The following is a 16,138-nucleotide window of genomic DNA, read 5'->3' as shown; positions in this document are numbered from 1 at the left end:
AGTATAATGTATAACAATTATGGAGAATCAAGAGACAGGCTGTAGAGCTAGAGAGGCGAGAGGCAGAGAGGGTAGAGATCGTAGAGATGACCATTCCGCGCGTCTCTCTTGTTCGGTCGAACAAAAGAGAAGCGCGCGTCATCAAATATAAAACATCACGCAGAATTGTCTTTTGTCCTCAAATTGACCGGCCGCGATCCTGATGCAGCATGTAAAATGAACTCTTGCCTCTTGTGATTATCTCGCTCTAGCTGGATAAATGATAAAGATACAGCCTTTGTATCAGCTGCATGTGAATCTCGGATACCAGTTTCAATCCAACTTCAACGCTGATCGTGATCCTCAACGACCCGACGCACACTCGACGAACCCTCTAGAATGTCCCCTTCGATACTCCATCAGAAATTTCTGGCCATGCGTCAATTATCTTCCAAAGCAATATACTCCCATGAAAGCCTGAACGTCTTGGAGAGCCTATGGACCGAAGTCAAGGAATTCCTGAGGAACAATCCTCCCCTGGAGGATGATCGCCAATGGCTTGCCGGGCTAATAAACAACCATGGCGCTCTCGCCAGTACCATGTATAACTTGGAATCGTGTCTTTCGGACCTCCTAACTGACGTAGGTCGAGAATTTAGTCGTGGGACTACGTGTGAGTGCCCCAGACGTAGAACCAGGCGAACGCCCGTAAGCTCATTTCTTGACAATCAGCTGCTGAGTCGGTCAATTTCGATCAAGGGATCCATAAGATCGGTATCGAGACGGGCGATCCTCTCCGCGCCTGGATCTACCACAACATCCTCTTCCCCTTCCCCTCCATGTTCATCCGCAAACAACTCCAAGTCGACACCGACATGTCCATGTCGAACATCAACGGCTGGTTCGGCAACATGCGACGACGATGCGGCTGGAACGCCATGTGTAGCAAGTGGACGAAGGGGAACCGGACGGGGATGAGGGAGTTGATGAGGAGGTGTTTCGTCGGGGAAGAGACGAATGAGGAGTTGATCAAGGAGATCTCGGATGTGATCGATTATGTGATGGGAAGGGCGAAGGGTAAGGTCGGAAGCTGGTTGACCGAGGTGAGTTGTGATCGTGGTCATGGTGATTGAAGGTGATGCTGAGGCTGATATGGGGTTTCGCTCTCGCAGATTGTCGGCGAAGAGATCCACAGTCTCGACCGCTTCACGGGTATCAAGCTCGACTTTCCCCCGGCCAAGAAGTCAGATTGGCTGCCCTCGAAGAGACGAAAGGCAAAGATGGAAGCACAACCGATCCGACGTGTTCAGGACCAGCTCAGCGACAGCGAAGAGGACGATGACGATGACGACGATGACGACTCCCCCATGATGGAAGTCGAATCTCGACATCCCCCATCGGTACTCGCCCCGACCTCGAACCCGCATATCAGCTTCCATCCAGGATCTTTCCCTCAGCAGAACGTCGTCTCCCATCCATACCGATCGTTCTCGGGCTCTTCGGACGGCTCAACGATCTCCAACATCTCTGCCATATCGCATCAGATACATTCCAGGGTACCATCGTACGATTACAGCCAAGTCAGCGGGTCTCAATATACTTCGAGCCCGATTAACGGCCACCAGAACACATTACCCGTCACCTTCGGCGGACCTCCTCAGTCATACGCCTTTCAACCTCAACTACCGGCTCTCGATCAACCGAGACGACTGAAGCGGGGCGTACAGCAGATGGACGGGGACGAGACAGACATGCGGGCATTCAAGTTTGCTCGATTCGGTTGATTCTCACGGACAATTACTTTACATTTGCTTCTCTTTTGTTGTACATTACGATCGCTGTTGTCTGGTCTCGATACCATATTGTCCTATGCTCCCTGATCTGCTGCGGAAATGAAGCGGGATCTTGGAAGCTGTGTCAACACCAAAAGCTCCGAGCTGTGTTGTAGACGAACAAAGAAAAAAACTCTGAAACTGTTTCATTGCCTACCCTGTAAACAAAATCATCCAGAATCACACAACAATCGAGAAGAATGCAGAATCGACACTGTTTTCTCTTTTGTTCGCCTCTTTCGTTTGACGCAGGCGCTAGTTTTTGTGCACCGCGGCTTTTGGGGCTTTTGCGATTACGGTAACAAATTTGCTTCCGCCGTCTTCGCGTCTCACGTCGTCGAGAGCGACGCGGCGATGTTTCGCCCGCAACGATTGAGCATCCACTTGAGCTCAACCTAGCTATACTGTTTTGCCTCAGGTCTGAAGTATAAAGCGTTTATGACAGAGTCTTGCCAGCCGCAGCAGATGTCATTGTGAAAGATCTTGATGGCGGGGCCCTCGCATTACTGAAAATGACTAGTATCAACCCACCTACAGGCAAAGTATTCAACCTCGTCGGGTCGTGAGCCATTCTGTGAGGTCTTTTTTTTTCGTTTTACATTTACAAGCTACTTTAAGCGCTTGCAATTCAAGATTGTATCCGGGCTTATGCACGAGAATGACGTGCACCAAGTTGTGTTTCGACGTCTAACAGTCTTGTCAAAGAACAAATCATTCCCATGGCATGATGACTCGGTACAAGAGGACAACAGGAAGACAAAGGAGGTACACCGAGCAGAATTCGATAGACATTGTGGAAGAGTTCTATTCACCACTACTTCTTACGAGTCTAAACCGTTGGGTTTCCCATCGGCACCCGTGACAGCGCTTGGCGGCCTCTGAGAAGGCTCATAGCTACTACCCGAGAACGATCCTCCAGTACCGACCGTTCCCGAGTTGTACGATCCGTATGGCCTGTCTCGGAAATGAGGTTCCTGAGTAGGTGGTTGGAAACCGTTATAGCTGTGAAAGGTTTCAGGCTGTTGGGTTTCTGCGCTGGGAGCCTAAGAATTGATGGACGACCCAGGCACTCTGCGAGGGTGGTGGAGGTGGATACATCCCCCATGCAGGTGGCCGCAACATCGGAGGATTGGATGGAAGATTGACATAAGCCTGTCCAGGTGGAGGTTGTTGACCATCCCAAGGGCCGAACCGACCGGCCGGTGGGGGATCGCGAACCGATCCGGGAGGCGGAAGATGGCGACGCTGGATGTTGAGCGGCGGCCCTAGAGAAGGGTATCCAAACCCAGGTGGCGGTGGATAGCCGCAGGTCTCAGATGGCAATGACGGACCATACCAAGTGAAAGGCGCCCCAGGTGGTGGTGACCTCCATCTGGGGTCAAGCTCGAGGGAGGGAGGAAAGTCCTATGGGGGGTAATCGATGTGCCGTTTAAATCAGCGTTCTATCCTTGACCAGGGTGAAGACCGTTCGTGACCCACTTTCGGTTCATTGACTCGACTCTGCTGCAGTCGCTCTTGTTCTTTGATCAATAACCTCAGGTAATTGCTTTCTTTATCTGTGAGTGGTTTGGGTCTGTCACTTCCATTTGACTCGATGGGTGGAGGCATGATGATCTCGTTTTGACCCGGTCCACTGAGTGATGTTCTCACGATAATTTCAAGCCCTGAAGTCCTGATGTATAAGTACCAGAGTGCACAGGTGCGCGAGGTGTACTCACGGCTCGAACAAACAGTTCTCTGCAATTGGATAGTTCCTCAGCTACGAGCAAGCGGCTATACAAAGACAAAGGAACCGTCTACGTTCCGTCGACAGACACTTCCTGACCTTGTAAAGGGCAGCTGACAGCATTACAAAGCCAAGCATCGTGATGAGACACTCCCTTTGATCGAATCACGACATGTCACATGATGTGCTTCTATAATGTGACATATAATGTGATTCTACGATGTGAGTCTACTTATGAGCGTTTATGGCGTGACTCCTCGATGTGACCCAGCACTGCAGAAGCCATACGCTTGATACGAACGCCTGTTGTGAGTGTTCCATTCTCGCGAGCACCAAGGCTACTTTGGAACTTTCTCTAGCCGGTAACAATATTGTATCGGATCGATCTGGCCGTTCTGATCACTTGACCACTTGAACACCGCCCGCAGGTTGCTGTTTCCCCCTTCGTCGTGGTTCGCTTCGTGATGATATTCTTCAGGACATGTACCGACAGCTCGAGGTCGGCATCCTGGTTTATGCGCGTTTCAACCATTCCTAATCTCTACGGTTTCCGGTCTTCGCAGGTGCTCTGCCTGCTGTCGAACGAGCGATGTATTAGCGGAACGAGTTGGTCAGTATTCTGAGGAGTAAATTTGTGACCTGGATGACCATACAGGCAATATAGCCAACCTAACAGATGAGCGAGGGTTGAGGGAACTCTACAATCTATAGAGCGGCTTGACGGATTATTGATGGGGGGCTGAAGAGTTCTGTAAACTTGTGACAAGGAATAGGGGAAGTCGTCTGAGATGCGCAGATGATCGCGATACAGTAGTGGATATTCATAAACCACAAGATCTCAAGGCGAATTCAAAAGAAGTTCAGTCCCGTTTGCAGTGTTTCTCGCCACACGAAATCCACAAGTATTATTGCTACTATTACATGCTCAAGCAGACAGATTTTCCTCTGGAATCTGCAAACAAGTACAACAAGATCTGTGAAGGAATGATCAAGGCGCTCCGATCAGTCGAAAGGTCCCAAAGCTTGATCTCTCAAACCGATAAGATTTCCGTTGTCTTCTCTGATAATGCAAAGAGCGTCTTGGGAACTCTCGCGACTCAAAGTTTGCAGCGAGGATGGGGATGTGGTCCAACTCGAGACCCTGGTACGGCTCGACTCGAAGCCTTCATAAAGTGGCCAGGTCCTAGATCTGCTCATAGAGCTCGGATGATCTGTGCTATCGCCCATCGAACGACACCGTTCTTGATCCTTGTTGTTTCTGAACGCGCTTTCCGATATGTCCGGCAGATCTAGGAGCTGAACTTCCCACTTCGCAGTCTCCCTATCTTTCTCCATGGGAAAGCTTCCAAATTGCATGCTCTTTAGTTGAGTCCGGTAATCACGCTCATTCTCGGTCTGGCTTGGAAGGCTCCCAAACTGAACATCTTCCAGTGCGTTTCGGTAGTTCATAACCGATCGTCTAGGAAGGTGGATTTCTGATAATAGCAGAGTTGCTCGAGTAGCAGGCTGCGCCAGGGTGATGGGTCCGGAAGATTGGCGAAGAAGATTGTGTCGAGGCATTGTTGAGGAGTCTGATGGAATATTGGTTCGCTTTCATGGGATACTCTTTCGGCCCGCATGAATATGGTTCTCGTGCAGCAGCCTCCGGCATATGTACTTCTGGTCTTCATCACGTAGACCGAGCTCATTGGTGCCTCTCATGAGCGTGGGGCACGTGAGAGAAGATGAGGGAAGTAAAAGATACATGAAAAGAAGTTCACGTTCTGCAGAGTTCTCAAGGAGTTGCTTCATGCGACAGCGGGGCCAAAGATATCGCAGCAGGGAACGTACACTATGCCTAAATTCGGTTTGATCAGCGGTATAGAACAACCCGGAGTGCACTCTGGTAGAACATGTCATTTGGAACGGGTCAAGCACAGCGCGATTTGCTCGATCAATCAAGAGATACTAATGATCAGATGGTCCTGGTGTGGCCGGAGCCCGAGTCGAACGATTCGTCTTGGTGGGATTGCGAACCTCTCAAGAGACTTCGGACCTTGTCCTCAAGGGTACTTCCGCTGACAGACGCGCCAGTTGCTCCACTGACGCCCTGAGAAGCGATAGAAAGGGCGGCTATCTGAGTGCCAGCTTGGTTGCGAGCCTGCCAGGCCTAGCAAGACAGAGTCCGTTATCATGTCGTCAGTATATAGCGCGAACGGTACTCGTATAACGATCATAAGAATACCAGCAATCTGACACTTACGGCATACGCTTCGCAATCTGCTTCGTATTTTGCCACTCTCGCTTCATCCAAGGCATCTTTCAAGATCTGCTGGACGGGTGGTCGCTGAGTTAGGCCATACAACCGAGGTTGTCCTCGTTCAGGTTCAATGGATACGTCATGTTTCGAGTTGTTCGTAGTTTCAGGCATGGTGAGTAATGTGGAGTTGTGTCTCGGATGAGTGAGCTCGTGTATCAGGAGATGAACAAAGCTACGACGTGAGAGTGACGTTTTGCTAGCTAGATCTTTGGAAAATGAAGGTCTTGTATGGTTTCTATAGATCTATATATATATGATTCTTTGGCAAACACAGTCGCGTTCTCTTGACTATTTACTGATCCGCCATTTCAAATGATTACTTCATTAACATACAAAGGATCCCTGATTTCGCTGCCATCCGCCTGACAGCTAGTATCGCTGTTGTGGCAGCGTACTAATAACCCCCTTTGAAAGGCCGGGCCCTTTGTGGGCCCGACGATGCCATGACCGATCTGGGCCGACTGTATCGCCAAAGAGAGCAAGCAAGCGTTACTCTGTGGCTGTACCCCTCATGAATGAGCTCCCTTTCAGACACATACGCGATATGAGGGGCCTGGTTCAACACCACGTGTGCGGCTTTTCTATAGTCTACAGATTGCTGGCTTTTAAGTATGGCAGGAAGTGCTGGAGCGATACGACCTAATGCCTGCGCGTGTGGGCGAATGCGGCAATTACTCGTACAATACAACGGATACGGTATCTGCGTCGGTTCTTGGGCTGAAAGGTTTCATACTCACGGACTCGCGCTACATCAGCCGCAGTAATCGTACAAACAGGTGTTCGCCGACTTGAGGACGTTATGACAGTTCCAAAGTTCAGAGATTCGCGCGAAGACCCTCAGAAGGCGTCGCCGCCGACGATTTGAGTTAAGTCAAGCGTCTCACATCCAATATCCTGGTGGTCACTACGCATTGCTTGCTAGATTTGCTGGAGGGATGTGGCGAACCAGGCCGGTTGTATTTATACTGGCCATAAACGTCCGAACCAATTGGACCAGGTTGGCGCGAGCGGTTCAACCTGCTCCACCTCATCCCCGTCCAAGGGTTCAGATTTTCGAGCGGGATCAGTATACTGATCCGCAAACGAGTCGAGCACCCGTTTCGCCGCTTCGACCGCAACGACATTCTTGTCCAGCTCGCGCGAGGAATAGGACAGCTTGTCGTTCTTGAGCGACAGCTGTTTTGCTAGACGTCGGCTAGCTAAAAGTCGACTGTGTTCCTTGATACTGTCAGAGTCTGTGCGATTTGAGAAACGCGAGGATCCAGGAGCTGGTTCTGTTAGCAGTCCTTGTGCCGCCTCTTCTAGCGCTTCGATCTTGGCGCGCCGCATCTTGATTTCCTGGACGTAGATCGTGACCGTATTCGAAACCGCATCCTCCAAAGCCTGCAAACATCCAAGCGTCAATGAGCGGTACCGGGCATCTACTAATCTCAGCTTACAGCATATGCATCTGCCTTATCCCGAAGCTCCCGCTCGCGTTGCCGCATGATCCACACTCTTGCACAGAGTTGAACGTCAATTTGCAAGTATCGACTGTGTCGTCTTTAAAGCGTCAATTGCTATTTCTCCACTTCGTGACCTTATCAGACTGACTGGGGAGTGTGTACGATCTGTCCCGGCAGTCTTGGTGTCTCAAAGCTCCATCTGGTCACGGCTTGGTCAACAATGCTCACACAGCTGTAGACGGGCTACTTACCGGCGATGTAATCCTCGTTCGCGAACCTGTTTGACGAGCTCTTCTTCATAAACTGAGTCCTTATGCCCCCCATGTAGCCATTCCGCACCAGCTGCAATGGCTTTTCTGAAATTTCCAGTTGTCACCATCCGTTCAAGAGGCCTACGACGCCCGCCGAGGAACCGATCCGTCTTGCTTTTCGGTATGCTGTTCATGTCGCTCACGATTGACGTGCGGTTGATCGGATCCGGTTTGTAGCTTCGATAGCCTGCCGGATCTGGCCCACCTTCGTCAAACGTGTCTGATTCGATATACGAGGCATTTGTGATAATGCTCGGTCGGGATGTATCCGAAGCCGCTCTGTGCGAACCGTGAGACGAGTGGACATCGGAATGATCTAATTCGCGATGTGCACGGGCAGATTAGGACCGCTTGTTGTCAGGATTTCGAAGATCAGTCATCTTACTGCGCAAATTCGAGTGGTCGTTGAAGTCTGTTTCCTCTTCTTCACTGCACAACGAGCTGTCAGCTACTGACTAGATATAATGTTGACACCATCATGCTCACGGGAGGACGACAACCGGTACGGACGGCTGCCTCGACGGGGTCGGTCTGAAGTTGGCGATTGATGGCGGTGCTGACGCTGATTGTTCATCTCCAGAATCCGCAAAAAGCGTACCCCGTCTGTTTGATAACGTCTGTTAGGCCTCTGATACAGTAAGCGGACCGGTTGTCTACTTGCCGGCTAGCCCAATCCTTCAGAGCGTGACCGGTCTTGCTTGTCATGTTCCGCAAGGTCCCCTTCCTGGTTGTCAAGCTTTTATGACGAAGGTGCCGCCGCCCGTCTCGCCGCTCTGGAGAAACCGCCTCCTCGACAGTATCGAGATCGGCCTCTCCAGCCGTCTCCCGCTGATCCGACTTGTCAAATGCGAAATCGTGATGGGTTTGATGTTCCCGATGATGGACGAGATGGTGGTGTCGTCGCCCTTCTCTTGGGTGTTCCGCAACCTTATCTGTCCAAAGAGCACGCAGTCGACCGTACCCTACTCCAGACTTCCCGGTGATCACCAGCCTGACAAAGCAGTCGAGATTACAGGTGACGACGTCTGGTGCCGAAGTTGATCCATTGCCCGCAGTCGCCTCGATCCCGTCATCAGCTGTATCGTAGGTCTCTTCGTCGGAATCTCGATCTCGCTCTCGTCTCAGACCGATATTTAGATTTGACACGATATTGGATCCGGCTTGCGTGACCTGATTCTTCAGCATGCGGGTGATGCGAGTCTGGTCATGGTGCCTTTCTTTATTATACGCCTCGGTGATGGCCGCGTATATCTCTATGTCGAGATGGTCGGTCAAGGGAGACGCTCGATGCATATATGTTCGCTGCGTCACAACGTTATGGTTAAGATGATGCTGGGAATGCGGGCTGACGGGACTTGCCTGAAAGAATATGATCGCTGCCTGAAAGTCTCTTCGCTTCGTGAAAGGGTCCCTAGGCACCTGTTAAGAAGACTCAAGGTCAGCTCTTGATGTCTAGCTCAGAACGGTGGAGTACCCAAGACACACTCTTTCCAGATCTAAGGCTGCCAACTTGACACGCGCAGAAGTGATGCTGCTCAACAAGCTAGCAACGATGGCAGGCCCGTGCGCAGTGAGAACTTCTTCCTGTTGTGACGGAGAATGATCAGCCACTTACTTAAGCTGCGTGGACATCACACACCTACCATTGATTCTGAAGTGCCTGTTCCTAATGTAGCTGAAAGTTCCTCCTCTATGACGGTCCACAGAATTAGCAACAGCGCACATCGCAGGACTGCAAAACTCACGTTTCAGCCCTTTGATCATCTTCCTCCACTTTCCCAGCCTCTCGATCATCTTGTCTGTACATAGACCTTCCGGTTCCTTCCCCTCTTCGTCATCGTCAGGCTCGGACAAGCCCCAAAGGGCGAGTGCGATCTTGAGGACTCGTACCAGTTCGTCGACCGTGCGCTCAAATTTGCCTGATCCGCCTTCACCGGATTGCTGGAACCGGTAAAGCGAAAAGAACTTGTACTGAGTCGCCTTAGAAGGTAATTCGAGTGAGAGCGACTGTCGGGAGGAAGAACCTAGTCGACGGAGATTTAGGAGAGTTTCGATGAGCGGGAGAGCGGGTCGCAGATCGCCAGAGGGTATAAGAATACTACATGGGAGGATCGGAAGTCAGATAGAGGCGTTTACGAAAGAGAGGTAATGACTCACGGTTGTACATCCTGTCTGAGGTTTGACAAGGAGGTCACTACCATGACGCCCCATTCCGTCTGGCAATCGCCTCATCAGTGAAAAGAGTGACAGTCCACCTCTCCTGAAACACTCACCTCGATACCTCTTCCACCGGCACCCATTCCTATTCCTACACCCATACTGCCCTGACCAACTCCTCCCAGACCGAGTCTACCTCGATCTTCCCATCCCATCCCGCCAGAACCTATAGTTCCTGCACCGAGTGCGGCTCCTTCTCTACCTCGTCGCAGGAGCCGCACTGCCGCTTCTATCTCTCTCGTTGCTTGAACATCGCTCAAGGTCGCTTGCGGTGTGAGAAGATGTAGGGTGATTGTCCCTGCTTGCACTTGCGAAGTGTGGTTCGATCCAGTGACAGTGGGAGAGGTCGAGGCGGAAGTAGTCGATTGCTTCTCAGTGGGCGATGATGTACGGCGAGGGGATGTCTGGGTATTATGCGACGTAGAAGGCGAGTTGGTAGATTTTGCTGCTGCAGCGGCTGCTGTCGGCACGATGATAGTCTTCAAGGGTCTTGTCGAGTCTGTTACCCTACAATGATCATAAAGTATCATCCGAAAGTGTCATTATCGCTTGCATAAAGATCATACGCTCATCGCATACATACCATTTATCTACTACCCAGATGGCATACCCAGTAGCATTCCCAGCATTTCCGTTCGTTCCACCAGATCCGGCTCCAACCTTGACTTCTCCTTCATAGTCGAACTTCCCAAATCTCTCAGCAAATGCCCGGGCTTGCTTGGTATTCTTCTGGAGGTACGCATGAGCTGGTACAAGCAGTCCTCTCCGAGGTCTCGAAAGAGAGTTGGTGGATTGATGGGCGCTTGCAGCCCCAGGGTATAAGTTATGATGATGTATTCCAGGATTTGAGCCAGAGTGACTTGAGCTAGCAGTCTGAGGTTGCCTGGAATTCGGCGGACTTGCTTGTACTGGGGAGTTTGTAAACGAGGGAATATGGAACGAATTTGGCGAATCGTTCAAGGAGTAATGATTTGGATGGTCTCCATTATTGGTACCAGGAGGATGGTTCGAAATTTGAATCGGGGTTGTAGCTGAAGCTACCGGATTCCTGCCCTGGAACTGTAGCTGGTTTTGGAAGTGTACATCGTCCGTCTTGATATTGAGACCCGAGGCAGATTTCTGTGACTGATTTGAAGCTGTCCGAAGGGTTTTCTGGCGAGATGGCGGGGAGAATGACCAATCCAGAGGAGGTGTTGTCATAGGGGGTGGGAGGTAGGCCATCTGAGCACAAGGTCGCTGTTCAGCCCTGTGGTTACCTTCGCCTAACACGGCGTACAGCCGGACCCAGTAGACGTCTGCTCCTTGTGGCTGGAGATGAGCCTCTTCCTACGTTATGTTGACTTCAGTGAGCTATAGGACTTCGCAGATCGTAGCCATCTGCAGCAAATGCAGTGATCGCAGTGAAAGAACCGCTACCGATATCTGAGGTCGAGCTTCATCGGCATTCGTCATTCTCGGCATCGAATCACGTAAAATCTCTCGTAAGCGGATATCACGACCTCAATGGCATAAGCGCATCACCCCATCGAATATCGTCTTATTAAGTGCATGGTATTATGTGTGTGAGGGTACTATGATTCGGATGACAGTCTTCTTTTGGTTTCAGGATGTTCCCTTGCATTCTCAAAACGCAGCGCCGTAACCCGCAGCCTTCCTGGGATCACTCGCAGCCTCCAAGCTCCCGTCCGGCAATCTAGCGACGACGTGCGAAGTCGACCCGCTGATTCCCTGGTAGGTAACGTTGTAACCCAACGATTTCATGTAGGCGACAGTACCATTGTTATAACCGACCAATCCTTTGCTGAGGTCCGGGAGCTCGAAGTAGGTAGTTCCGCTGAGTTGGTCGTGCCATCGTGGGCTGGGAGGGAGGATATTAGGATCAGCAAAGTGTCTAAGCGCGACCCGAAGCTAATCAGTCACAGCTTACTGGTGGGTACAACCGCTGGCGTTGAGATTCTGGTCGATATAATGATATAATTCTTGCAGGGTAGCAGTTATGATCCTCGATCCTCCCGCCGATCCGGTAGCAATCATCAGCTCTCCGGTCTCGAGGTCCTCGGCAATTGAGCTATAGCCTCGCAATCAAAAAGGTCTCAAGTCAGGACAGGCGATTGATTGGTGGTACGGCATGATGCAGCGCACCTGGCAATGGAAGACTGAGGTCGCTTGCCTCCAGCAATGTAGTTGATCGGGCTGGCAGCAAAGCCGAAGGAGTTGACCTGACCGGGAGAGGAGAAGTCGTCCATCTCGTTGTTCAGGACGATTCCGTCGTCCGTCACTTCAAGATTCAGACAAGATCAGTTCTGTGTCGAATTTGGGAAGACAATGCTGGACTTACTGGTACGGCTTCCCCAGTAGGTGTTGACGGTACTAAAAAGTTCCAGACGCTGGTCAGCGATACGACCGCGATCGCGTTCTCGAGATGCACCTATACTCACGTCGTCAGCGAGACAGCCATACCGTCACCGTCAACAACAGCCAAGTGACTGGTTCCAGCCTCTGGGCCGGGAACATAGCCGCTAGGGGTGTAGAAAGATGTTCCGAAAGTTGCGGTATCGTTGATCTTGGCTCGAGCGGCTTCGACAACAGGTTCGGTCAAGTAGAGGCGCTCAAGAGTGGTCACGTTCGGGGTGAAGGCTGGGTCGCCGAAGTTGGATCGCTGACCGTAAGCGAACTTGTTGGCCTCGATGACTGTTTTGGAGTGTCAGTTAACGCTATCGTAGGGCAAGTAGTGAGAAATACTCACGTCGATGGGTAGTGACATTGATTTCGGGATCGCTATCCGAGTAAGAACCGTTGTATCCCTCGAAGATCTTGAGCGCGGACAAGACGACGCTTCCAGAGCTAGGGGCGACGGTCGAGAAGATTCGCTTGTCACTGTAGATTAGAAAGTAGACCAATCAGCGTCCGTCAGATCAGCGTCGAGGTCTGCTGGACTAACCGATAAGTGATGTTGACGGGTTCTCGGATGATAGCCTCGTATCCAGCCAGATCGTCCAGAGTCATTATACCGCCGGTCTTGCTGGTGGTATCGACGATCCCCTGAGCGATCTTTCCGGTGTAAAACACCTCCACACCTTCATTGGCGATCAGTTCGAGGGTGTCCGCCAAGTTCGGCCTGTAACACGTGTCACCCTGCTTGAGTGTAGTTCCGTTCGGAGCGTAGGTGGCAGCAAAGTTAGGATCCGAGATAATGAAACCAGTGGCGTATTGAGCGATAGCGTCGGCGAGGTCGACATTGACTACGAAACCGTTTCGCGCGAGGTGGATGGCAGGTTGGAATAGCTCGGCCCAGGGAAGGCGGCCGTGACGGCTATGCAATTGTTCCCATCCTCGCATTTCTCCGGGAACTCCGACAGCGAGACCTCCGATAGTCGATAAGGTTTGGTTGGCACCCGCAGCAGAGTACATCTACCATGAAGAAGAAGTGTAGAATCTCAGCAGCCAACTCCATGATACCATCTCGAAATGATTCGCTTACGGTGACGTTTCCAGCAGCAGGCATGGTCTCTCTGAAGTCGATCTCCTCGTATCCGTGCGTCCCGTCGTCGTTCAAGTATCGCACCAGCATGAAGCCACCCTAATGAGAAAAGATAGCCATTCAGTTCGAGCTATATCACGAATCATGAAAAGGAAAGAGCTCACTCCTCCGATCCCGGAATGGAAAGCGTTGACCACACCGACGCAGAGAGCGCTGGCGATCATCCCGTCGGCGGCATTTCCACCAGCTTTGAGGATATCAATGGCGATAGCCGAGCAGGTTCCAACTTCCTACAGAACCGCCAAACGTGGAGCTATCAGCAAACAAATGAGACAAGAACATACCGCACCCGAAGCTTACAGATGCAGCAGCGCCTTTGCGTCCGACCGTGTCGTAGTAGCATCCATCGACATTGTCGGCAAAGCAATCCGCGTTCCGCTTGCCGAGCGAATGAGGAGGTGCAGCGGTGACAAGCAAAGCCGTCAAGGTCGAAGCCAGGATAGTAGGGGTCCACAACATGGCAAGGGTATGGTAAAGGTTACGGGTACGGCACAGAAGCACCTATTGTGAACGGGCGAATTGTAGATGCTGGCGGACTCTACCCCTATATGTACTGTTACCGCTGCCATCCCGCTACCCGCCGTCCTCGTTGTCCATACGGTCGTTCCGCCATTTCCAGCCGTAACGAGATCACCTGATGTCCAATTCTTGAGCGGTTAACCCGAAAGATCACATTGATATCGGTCCGCAGAGGACCGATGTCGATAGGCGGGACGAAAATGGTGAGATTTTCCCCTTGCCCGATGACGAACTCGCAACTAGCGCGACCGATGTGGTCGGCGTTGACCGTTGAAGGCTGGCTGTCTTCATCCGTTTTCGAATATCGCTTCGCCCGCCGCTGCATCGACCGCAATGGGTAATCTCAAGATGCAGCATGCGATTGATCAAAGCTCGTAGTGATCTTAGCAAGCCGGGTCACAGCATATCTATCAGGACTGCGGACGATAGGAGTCTGGTTCGATTTGTCGATGGACCCGAAATAGCCATGACTTTGCATCCGAAAGACAGACTCGCGATAGTGGAAGCTTGACGAACGATTGACGGCGTGAGTCATGCTCGATACTGGATGTACTGTCCACTATCTACGCAGATCGCACAAGAACTGTGTACTGGCAGCTGGCAGCCTTTTTTCAACAAGCTGTGTGAGTTGCTTGTCTGTCAGCCATGTCGGCCTGAAACTTTCGATTCGCTATGTTCCACCGTCGACCTTCGAGTTTGGGTGCAACGAGAAGCGAGACGGGAATTTGCAAAGAGTTCCTTATCTTTCAGCAGGCTTGTTACATCCCTCGAGACCTGACCTGCATTCAGGACGCCGTCTGGGATCGATAGTAGACCTTTCCGTCAAACAACTTTCTAGCTGTCCTGTATATAGTCCCGGACCGGGCGATCATCGACCCATCCTCGTCGATATTCAGGTCTGCATCAACAGCGATGGTCCCTGACGGATGCGCTATTCTGATAGCCTGACCTGCAGGTGGCTTCCCTCCAGGGAACACTGAAGAGAATACCGAGCCCGACATATTGGCCGCTGCAGCTACACAGATGGCTGCGGTGATGGGGATCGCTCGATGAGGATCTTCCGAGGAGATTGTCCGCACGATCACGTCGGCGGCCTGAGCTTCGATTGTCTGACCGGAAAGCAAGGTGTGTCGTCGGGTTGGCGAGATGATGCAGACCTTGGGTACGCTCCGAATTTTGCGGGCTTCGTTCTCGTCCGCGAATACGCCCATCCGGATCCCGGCAGCTCGACGAATGGCAGTGAGTATCTCCAGGGTCTTTGGCTTGGACTGCAGTTCGTCCGGCAAGATCGACCCATCGAGCCCCAAAGTCTCTGCCGCGATGAACACTCCGGGATTGGCACAGTCTACCAGAGTGACCGGGATCGAGCCAGCACCTGGTATCTGCAGCTCGTCCACGACATTTCCGGTCGGCAACAGCTTTCCCGTGCGAGATCCTCCAGGATTAATGAAATCTAGCTGAATCTGGGCTGATGTGCCGGGCACACCGTCCATCTCGAAATCACCATCGACGTCAGCTAGTCCGTCGATCGTAGGGAAATGCTGAATTCGTACAGTATCAGCCGGCATCCAGAGCAGGCTGAAAGGCGGTTACTCACCGAGTGTATCATCTTGTTCGTGTTCGTGTTGAAGATCCTGACAGTCGCTCGGCCGTGTTCATCGATCGTGCTTGGCATTCCCTTCTCTAGTGCAAAAGGTCCGATTGCGGACACCATATTTCCACAATTTGAGCCGGTATCCAGGATCCCATCTTTGACGCCGACCTGATGTTAAGCACGATCGTAAGATCAAGCCCCAGGACCTGGTATTATCGTGATGTGAACTTGCCTGGACAAAGGTAAACTCGACATCGGCTTCATGTTGTTCACTTCGCTTGACGATACAAACTTTGCTGAGTGATGATATGCCCCCTCCCATCCCGTCCAACTGCCTTCCATATGGATCGGGAGACCCTATGCAAGAGCTGAAGAGATGCTCACGGTCCCGGTTGGACGTTGGCAGGTCACTGTCTTCGAAGATGACTCCCTTCGAGGTGCCGCCTCGATAAAAGGCAGCACTAGCCGACATGAGTTGCTTATGAGCTCGGATAGTGGTGTGAAATGAGGAGGCCCCTCGCGGGGCAGTTGTAGTTTGCAGCGAAGTCGACATGAGAGTCCTCCACATGGCATGTCGTGGATATGGGCATATCTATGATTCATTTGCATTGGCTTGCACCGACTAGGTTCGACACAAGGCTGACTATAAATATTCGAGGGTAGAGGTAACTGACT

The 16,138-nt window shown here is 51.6% G+C and overlaps 5 protein-coding genes across 5 annotated transcripts; 2 read left to right on the top strand and 3 right to left on the bottom strand.

The window, feature by feature from the left end:
• Window positions 1–378: 378 nt before the first annotated feature.
• HD553DRAFT_357568 (uncharacterized protein) lies at window positions 379–1,763 on the top strand (the record flags this gene model as incomplete). The annotated part of the gene is made up of 3 exons (XM_046183878.1): window positions 379–652; window positions 712–1,082; window positions 1,152–1,763. 3 exons carry the CDS (start codon window positions 379–381, stop codon window positions 1,761–1,763), a joined length of 1,257 nt encoding a protein of 418 aa, XP_046035805.1.
• Window positions 1,764–2,323: 560 nt separating this feature from the next.
• Window positions 2,324–4,830, top strand: HD553DRAFT_324770 (uncharacterized protein; the record flags this gene model as incomplete). The annotated part of the gene is made up of 7 exons (XM_046181524.1): window positions 2,324–2,373; window positions 2,420–2,576; window positions 3,250–3,277; window positions 3,351–3,369; window positions 3,809–3,845; window positions 3,966–4,147; window positions 4,311–4,830. 7 exons carry the CDS (start codon window positions 2,324–2,326, stop codon window positions 4,828–4,830), a joined length of 993 nt encoding a protein of 330 aa, XP_046035804.1.
• A 2,283-nt stretch (window positions 4,831–7,113) lies between these two features.
• HD553DRAFT_57918 (uncharacterized protein) lies at window positions 7,114–11,184 on the bottom strand. Its single transcript, XM_046184332.1, has 13 exons — window positions 10,393–11,184; window positions 9,866–10,316; window positions 9,750–9,808; window positions 9,338–9,690; window positions 9,236–9,282; window positions 9,078–9,176; window positions 8,952–9,011; window positions 8,254–8,894; window positions 8,079–8,195; window positions 7,978–8,021; window positions 7,533–7,908; window positions 7,430–7,480; window positions 7,114–7,369 (listed from the first exon to the last, which is right to left on the bottom strand). Exons 1-13 carry the CDS (start codon window positions 11,028–11,030, stop codon window positions 7,267–7,269), a joined length of 3,039 nt encoding a protein of 1,012 aa, XP_046035803.1. The 5' UTR covers window positions 11,031–11,184; the 3' UTR covers window positions 7,114–7,266.
• Window positions 11,185–11,432: 248 nt separating this feature from the next.
• HD553DRAFT_343214 (gamma-glutamyltranspeptidase) lies at window positions 11,433–13,809 on the bottom strand (the record flags this gene model as incomplete). Its single annotated transcript, XM_046182854.1, has 10 exons — window positions 11,433–11,667; window positions 11,737–11,877; window positions 11,952–12,087; window positions 12,148–12,179; window positions 12,248–12,500; window positions 12,556–12,686; window positions 12,751–13,220; window positions 13,291–13,389; window positions 13,455–13,580; window positions 13,651–13,809. 10 exons carry the CDS (start codon window positions 13,807–13,809, stop codon window positions 11,433–11,435), a joined length of 1,782 nt encoding a protein of 593 aa, XP_046035802.1.
• Window positions 13,810–14,654: 845 nt separating this feature from the next.
• Window positions 14,655–15,935, bottom strand: HD553DRAFT_329134 (PrpF protein; the record flags this gene model as incomplete). The annotated part of the gene is made up of 3 exons (XM_046181905.1): window positions 14,655–15,410; window positions 15,467–15,631; window positions 15,696–15,935. 3 exons carry the CDS (start codon window positions 15,933–15,935, stop codon window positions 14,655–14,657), a joined length of 1,161 nt encoding a protein of 386 aa, XP_046035801.1.
• Window positions 15,936–16,138: the final 203 nt, after the last annotated feature.

Source organism: Filobasidium floriforme (genome assembly GCF_021052385.1).
Source record: "Filobasidium floriforme strain CBS 6241 chromosome Unknown HD553scaffold_14, whole genome shotgun sequence".
In the NCBI taxonomy this organism is placed as follows: Eukaryota; Fungi; Basidiomycota; class Tremellomycetes; order Filobasidiales; family Filobasidiaceae; genus Filobasidium; species Filobasidium floriforme.
The sequence above is the reverse complement of the archived record's forward strand: the minus strand, read 5'-3'. Positions and strand labels throughout refer to the sequence as shown.

What these genes read in the sequence shown, in the direction of transcription:
- HD553DRAFT_57918 (XM_046184332.1), bottom strand. Translation starts at nt 11,030, where the DNA reads ATGGCCTACCTCCCACCCCCTATGACAACACCTCCTCTGGATTGGTCA. An exon ending in GTACCGGTTGTCGTCCTCCC is followed by an intron (nt 8,022 to 8,078) that starts GTGAGCATGATG and finishes CTCGTTGTGCAG; the next exon opens with TGAAGAAGAGGAAACAGACT. An exon ending in GAACGAGGATTACATCGCCG is followed by an intron (nt 7,481 to 7,532) that starts GTAAGTAGCCCG and finishes AGCCGTGACCAG; the next exon opens with ATGGAGCTTTGAGACACCAA.